The sequence below is a fragment of the Sapajus apella genome, unplaced genomic scaffold, assembly GCF_009761245.1.
Source record: "Sapajus apella isolate SASKATOON/1434 unplaced genomic scaffold, GSC_monkey_1.0 scaffold8, whole genome shotgun sequence".
In the NCBI taxonomy this organism is placed as follows: Eukaryota; Metazoa; Chordata; class Mammalia; order Primates; family Cebidae; genus Sapajus; species Sapajus apella.
Genome location: NW_022436948.1, coordinates 868,963 through 876,520, shown reverse-complemented (window position 1 = coordinate 876,520; position 7,558 = coordinate 868,963). Strand labels below are relative to the sequence as shown.

General features: G+C 53.6%; 1 protein-coding gene across 20 annotated transcripts in view; it reads left to right on the top strand.

Moving 5' to 3' along the window:
* Positions 1-7,558, top strand: part of PCBP3 (poly(rC) binding protein 3) — a 264,296-nt gene that overhangs the window by 221,138 nt on the left and 35,600 nt on the right. For all 20 annotated transcript variants that reach the window (XR_004268554.1, XR_004268553.1, XR_004268552.1 and 17 more), the window contains 3 exons: positions 132-155; positions 1,099-1,131; positions 1,426-1,542. Coding sequence is in view for 17 of the 20 variants with exons in the window: in XM_032276689.1 (XP_032132580.1) it covers positions 132-155; positions 1,099-1,131; positions 1,426-1,542 (174 nt within the window). In the remaining 3 variants the exon portion in view is untranslated. The remainder of the gene's footprint in view (positions 1-131; positions 156-1,098; positions 1,132-1,425; positions 1,543-7,558) is intronic.

Sequence of the window (7,558 nt, the reverse complement as noted above, 5' to 3'; positions counted from 1 at the left end):
CTCTTCACTCACACCAGGAAAGTCCCTCTTCACTCACACCAGGAAGGTAGCCTGGTTTCAGCAGTCTCTACCTTCCCTGTTTTTCTCCTCCTGCTCTATGACACCGTGTTTCTGTGATTCTTTTCCTGCAGGAAGTTGGAAGCATCATCGGGAAGGTAATTATCTACTGAATCTCTGCCTCTCTTGGGGGTCTCAGTAAGGGGATGGTGAGGACAGCAGCCACCTGGGTGCTAGGTGGCACCCAGTAGGTGCACCTTTCCTGGTAGTGGTGTGTTCCATGAAGTCAGGAACCCAGGGGTGCTGCCTTTATGCCACGTGACGGCGGAGCTTGTCCCTGGCTCTGTGCGGCCGAGGGGAAGGGCCTGGTTGCCTGGTTGCCCCTGCCCGTGGCCTTGGTGGCCAGCCCTTCTTTCCCTGTTGAAGACCCCACAAAGAAGGATTTCCCACTTCTTCAGCTGGCCGTGTCGTCTGGGCAGTCTCCAGGAGTGCTGGCAGAGGCAGCAGCACTCGACACTTCCCTTCCAGATCAGGGCTGGCCGGGGAAGTAAGGCCCAGTGTGGAAGCTGCATCGTGAGGCTGAGCAGGCCCGTCTTCATGGCATTTTCACCACCTCCAGGGACCTGTGTCCTTCCCCTCTGTCATAGCTCATCGTCCCGGCTTCCTCACGAGTGCTTGAGCGAGCACATCTCTGAGAGCCACCACCTCTGGAGGGGAGGACAGCAAGCCAGAGTGCAGCCAGCCATGCAGGGCACCTGAGGGCATGCACACTGCCCTGTGCCATGAGTTAGCTGCTGTGGGACCCCAGTTGGGCCCACCCTACCCTTCCCAGCCATGTGCCCTTGGGTGGGTGCACTTGCCTTCCTGTGCCTCAGTTTCCCATCCAAATGCCCACTAGGGTGTGGTGGGCATGGAGCCTGGTCTCCAAGGAGGAGGCTCGGCTGTGTGGGCACATGGGGCAGGCCGCTACCCACCCACCCTGGGCCATGCCGTCCTCAGAGCCAGAGGTGCAGAGGCTGCCCCGTGTGCCTCGAGCCCGGGCATGCCGTCAGCAGAGCTACAAGCGATGCCTTTTCCTTATTGTCTAAATGTTTATTCCAGAAAGGAGAAACTGTGAAGAAGATGCGTGAGGAGGTGAGTGTGGTGGGTCCCTATCAGTTCGCAGCCGCTTCTGGGTGGGCGGGGAGGGTCTCTTTCCCCTACTCAGGCCTCCTGTGCTTCCCTGAGGGAAGGGATCCTTGGATTCCTTTTGCTCATTAAAGTTTCACTGTAAAGGAGATTGTTGAGACGGGTTTACTGTTCAGTAGTGGTTTGCCAGTTAAGGGACAAAGGCATGTGTTTGTATCAATTGTCATCAGACTTGCGGCCCCAGGCCCCCTGGCCGAAGGGCTTTAATTGGTTGCTAGGGTTTCTCTGCTCTCACCCTAGAGTGGTGCCAGGATCAACATCTCAGAGGGAAACTGCCCAGAGAGGATTGTGACCATCACAGGCCCGACAGACGCCATCTTCAAGGCCTTTGCCATGATTGCGTACAAGTTTGAGGAGGTAACCTGCACCCCCAGTAACCTCCACCAGCCTGGTCTCAGCCAGCTCCCTGGGTCCCTCTTCCCTGCACTTGGACTAGGGGATCACCCAGGTGGCCCCATAACTACAGTCACCTCCTTTGCCTCCCAGGGCCTCTCCCCAGCTCTGGTTCACCCAGTCAGAGGCCAGTGTCCCTCCGTCCTTCTGAAGCCAGCTACTCCCAGCTTGTGCACCTTGAGTCCACCTCCCTCAGCTTCCTCAGACCCTGCCCTGGGGCACCGAGCACAGCCTCACAACACCCCACCCTTCCCCTGGGGCACACAGCCGTGGCCGGCCCTCGGGCCACACCAACATCCTAGCCCCCAGCTGGCTCTGCCACATGGCTCTCGACAAAGCCCTGGCTGGCACAACCCTGGTCCGCAGCCACACGCCACCATGCTGCCGGGCTCCCCTGGGAAAGCTGATGTAGCCCGGCTTAGGCGTGGACGGTGAAGGTGGAGGCCATTCGTGCTGGTGGTATTAGACAGAGAGAGAGAGACAGAGAGAGAGAGAGAGAGAGAGTGTGTGTGTGTGTGCGCGCGCGCGCACGCGCGCACAGCACTTCTGTGTATGCTGCCATCGAGTTACATTTTAATGTCTTCATGTGTTTCTAGTTTTCTTGAAATTGCTGGAAGTTAGTTAGAGATACATTTAGTGTCTTTGAGGGGTTACCATTAAGTAGTGAGGGGCACTTTGTGGAAATAAAGACCCCTCCAAGAAGGATAATTCTCAGAGGTTGTTTATGATTTGGTGCCATCTGTGCTTGGCAGAGACTCAAAGGCAGGCAAGGAGGGGGAGCTTCGGAGTGGGAGAGGAGGGCTGCACCCGGGAGGCAGTGGGGGTAGAAGCGGGCATCCGTGTGGCTGGTGGAGGAGTGTGTGGGGCCTTTCCAGTGGGTCCTGAGTTGGAACTAGGGTGCACATGAGGGAAGCTGGTTGTTCAGGGCCGAGTGCAGCGGAGGCTGTGGCCTGGCCTCCAGGGCTGGACGCTGCAGACATTGGGGCCAGTGTCCCCTATCATAGGTGGCCTGGCCACTGTCTGTAGGTTGTTTCTTAGTTTCCCCTGTTAGCTACTCTCTTGTTTGCAAGAGGATAGCCAGTTCAGGAAAGGCCGGAGAGCCAGGTCACGCTGCTCGGTGATGGTTCAGTTGCCCTCTTGGTCAGCTGCGCTGCGGGGTCCTCTGGATCTTTCTGCTGCTGAGTCATCCTGGCCATCGTCTGATGGGAGACTGATGGAATGTAGCAGGCCAGCATCATACACCATAACAGAGACAAGAATAACCCGGTCCCCAGACGGTGGTAAAACCGAGGGCGCAGTTACCCAGCCCTAGGCAAGAGGACACAGCCCATGGCCATGAGGGCCAGCCTCAGAGAGCCTCGTAGCAGCTCCCTGGGGTGCTGGGCAGCCGGCTCCTGGGACTTCGCTCTGCAAGAAACATGTGCAGTGGCACAAACACCAGTGTGGCTGGCCAATGAGAAACCTGGAGAAACGCAGTTGCCCACCACCGCTCGTGCCAACACGCCTCCCACCCAGGGCAGGTGGTGTCCCGAGTACCTTCTGCCAGAGTTGGCAGTGGGTTTCTGACCGTAGTTTCTGCCCGTGCGATGCCCACTCTGGGGAACGCTCAATCGTCCCTTCCACAGAGTACACAAATAATCACGGGTGGTCTCGTGTTCGGACTCAAATTTGAGTCAGAATTTCCAGCCGTGGAGATTAATAGAATTAGGATCTTTAGACACAGAGAAGTCTCCGAAGCTATTCCTAAGGTACCTGAGGTATTCATCTGAGGCCAGCAGGGCCTGGGGACTGGCCATAAGGAAGCAGTGTCTGGTGGAGGTATATGGAACCTGGGGAGGGCTGTCGCTCAGCTGGAGAGGCTAGAACTGCGGCCTGTGCCGACAGCTGCCGCTGGGACCTGTATTAGTTTCTTCCACGTGGCTGGTGTTTCATGGCCCATTGCTCCGTGCAGGTTGCTGAATTTAAGTTTAGAATGACCTGGGACTGAGCAGTAGACTTTAATAATTGGTTGTTTCTCTAGGAGAAAGGGACACTAGTAAAGTCACAGGCGATTTGTCTAGAGTTAGTTGTCTATGTAGACGCAAGCAGAAAGACCATCAGCTGTCATTCCCTAGGGCTGCATTCGATGAAACCGGCGTATCTGGAGATTCTTATCCCCGGGTCCTGGGATGGGCGGTGTGTCCAGTCGTCACTGAGAGTGAGGGCGGTGGTTACTGTTCCGGATAATCTAAGAATGACATTAGAATGAATGTGTGCTAACCTAACACTTATCATAAAGTGAAAAGAAAATAGAAAAGGGACCATCACCAGAGGTGGATGACAACCAGGGGTCCGTGGAGCATGAGAGGGAGAAAGATTATCTGTAAGCAGATGAAAAGTGAAACAAATCCGACGGAGATCTTGTTAGGACATCTTAGCAGAAACTGTCCCTTCTCCAAGATCATCGGCTTGCAGGAAGGTCTCGGATCAGCCTCTAGAAGGTCTCAGAGAAACCTCAGTTTGGGGTCCCCTGTTGGAGTAGTTTCCTCATTGTGTGGAATTTTTGGTCGCCACTTTGGCTGTGAAATGTGAAATCAAGGACTGACTCCTGGAGTTTCACTGCTGGATTTGTTAGCAATACCTGGTAAGGCCCCTTTCAATGAAGTAAGAGAAAGAGACTTTTTCTGATGTCTCTTCCAATAGACAACATCTCCTGGTTGCAGATCATGAGCAGGGTGTTTGGGAAGTTGTCGTGGGAAGCAGCTGTGACCTGCTGGTGGTAGGCAGGCCATGAGGAGTCCCTCATAGTCATTCGCCATCCCTGCCTGCAGCAGGGCGCAGTCTAGCATCAGGAGTCCCAGAGGCATGAGCCCCCAGTCACCAGTCCGTGGAGGGGCAGCTGAGGTGTCTCCAAGGGAGCAGACTCTGTGGCCGAAGAAGCTCAAGGGGTTCCGAAGGTTTTGATCTGTTGGTCCTTCAATTTTTTTAGAAGCTTGTGGGTGGTCAGCACCGTGTTGTTATTGAGTAAGGGGTAACCACTTACAGAGCTCTGTTATAATGGTTTTTGTAAAATGTGGTCCTCGATCACTTAATGTAAAAGTTGGTGTGCTTCACGTTGGAAATACAAGATCAAGGAATTTTTTAGTAACTTTAAGGACTGTAGCTCTTAAACAAGGAAATGCTTCAACCCATCCTGAAAACAGATACACAATGACTAAGGCATTTCCAGTCCCAGGGTGGACATTGGTTAAAATCCACCTGAGGGCATTCAGAGGGCCCTTGTGGCTTCGCTCTGGAGCCATGCCTTGCCTTCGCGCCATGTCAGGCTTGTGCTGTTGACAGACACCTGGCCTTCAGAGAACCTCAACAGTCTTTGTGAAGTCTCCCACCAGTGTTGACTGGAGATATTAATCAGCTTGTCTATGGCATGATGAGCAGTTTCATGGACTGACTGAGCTAGTATACATTTGAAATCATGGCACCACAGCCAGCCATCCTGAGAGCTCCGAAGAAGACTGAGTAAAGGGCACAACCAGGATTCTCAGAATTTTTCCATCATTCCTTTTCAAAATCAGGGGAAAAGTGTTGAAATCTTACAGTGGCCTCTTTGCTTGTCTCCAGAGATCCAGCCTTTGAGGCTTAGCTGGAGCAGAGCCGTGGCTAAAGCACTGGTGGGCGCAACAATCCCCCAGAGCATCTCCTCCAACATCCGCACCAGCCTCGCCCCTGCAGTCGCCAGCTCTCTAGGAAGAAGTGTGCCTAAGAACTCCTCAGCCCCAGCTCATGGAGGGTGGGCTTCCAGCAGAGCTACAAGCCCGTTTCCAGAGCATCCACCACATGGGCCCGTGGCTAGTTGACAAGCACCAGCAAGAGTTATGAGTCTGTGGGTAACACCCCCCCGGGCACCGAGGAAGGAGAACTGTCCAGACCCCAATACAACTAGTACCTGAGGAATGTCTTAGTTTATAGTGTTACTACTCAGCTATTTCCTTTATATAATCCTTTATATATAATCATATATTAGTTTATGGAATTAGTATCTGAAGTATAACTTACTACTCGCTATGTCTAGCTTATATAATCTTATTTTATTCCTATATCTAACATACTTAGTTCCATATAATCTTTCTATATGATCATATAGGTATTGTAGTCGGAGCTGTACTAACACATTTAGTGCTGATTTATAGAATCCTTCCATATAACCATATAGTAGTCTGTAGTAGGAGAAATGCCTAGAGCAGTCACAGAACAGAAGCAGTACATGGGAAAACAGCCAGACCAGAACGAGAACCAGAGACCCAGGCGGTGGCATCCCTGCCTGAAAGGGCATACACTGTATGGCAGGCTTGGAGCAAGAGCCTCTCCTCCTGATAAAGGAGTTGTAGCACCTTGCATCCAGTTCCTGTGGAAAGTAGGCCTCAGGCCTGAGATCCTGGAAGTAACCGAGGGAGAAGAATCCCTCTGGTGTGACCGGTCACGGCAGCTGTACACCCTGTCAGTCTTTTCTCACTTCTGTGCTAGCACAAATCATCCTCCCATAAATAACTTAAGAGCACAAGTCTGTCAGCTCCCACTGCATTGACTTACAGTATCCTTCTATTAGAAACCCTTTGAAGTCTCCAGCCCCCAGATAAGAAGTGTTGCGCACGACACCTGTTGCACACAGCCCACCTCCTTACCTCGGTGACTTAATGGGGGTGGACCACTTTTCTGTACACGACCCTCTACTACTGCGCATGGCACAGGCCCCTACTGCACACGGCCCACCTCTCGGCCCAGGTGACATAATGGGGTGGCCCCCTTGCTTGTGACTCAGTGATTATGTATGCCCTATCATTAAGCCTATAGACAATGGCCTCACTCACGACCCTTCTCCTTGCTTGTACCTAATAAATACAGATGCTTCTGGGCATTTGGGGCCCCCGCTGATCTCCACTCATAGGTTGCGTGACCCCCACGAGTCCAGATGCTCTTCACCAGTTCTTCAGTGTCCTGTCTCTTTGCTTCTCGGATCCTGCACTTCAGCACAGCATAAGGGACACCCCATGACCCTGTGAGGCCCTACAGCCCTACAGAGTCCTACACTGAACATACTTTATCCCCCACAGGGGACTATGTGGCGAAGGAGCCAGGTTAGCGGCCGCACACTGTCCTGGTCTCCTTGGGCTGCCATTGCAAAATGCCACAACTGGGTGGCTTACATAGCAGACACTGGTTCTCTCACATCCGGGAGGCTGGAAGTCTCGGTTCAGGGTGCCATGAGGGCCGATTCCTCAGGGACCTCTCTCTTTGGCTTGCAGATGCTGTCTTCTCCCTGTGTCCTCACAGGGTTGTCCCTCTGTGTGCGTCAGTGTCCTAATCCCCTCTTCTTATAAGGACACCAGTCAGATGAGATTAGGGTCCACCATAGTGACCCCATTTTACATTCATTACCTCCGTAAAACCCCATCTCTAAACACAGTCACATGGGGGGCCAGGGCTTCAGTGTAGACACAGTCATACGGGGGGGTCAGGGCTTCAGTGTAGACACAGTCACACAGGGGGTGGGGGTCAGGGCTTCAGTGTAGACACAGTCACACGGGGGGATCAGGGCTTCAGTGTAGACACAGTCACACGGGGGAGTCAGGGCTTCAGTGTAGACACAGTCACGGGGGACGTCAGGGCTTCAGTGTAGACACAGTCCCACAGGGGGTGGGGCTCAGGGCTTCAGTGTAGACACAGTCACACGGGGGGGTCAGAGCTTCAGTGTAGACACAGTCACACGGGGGGGGCAGGGCTTCAGTGTAGACACCGTCAGGGGGGGGGTCAGGGCTTCAGCATAGACACAGTCACACCGGAGGGGAGGGGTCAGGGCTTCAGTGACCCCCAGGGCGTGACTGTCCAGGTTCATTTTTCCTCCCCAGTGAGGGCCAAACATGCTCACTCTCCTGTCTAGCGTGTGTGGAGGAGGCAGTGCAAACAGCCACCGCCAGGAAGCAAGTGGCTTTGGAAGAATTGA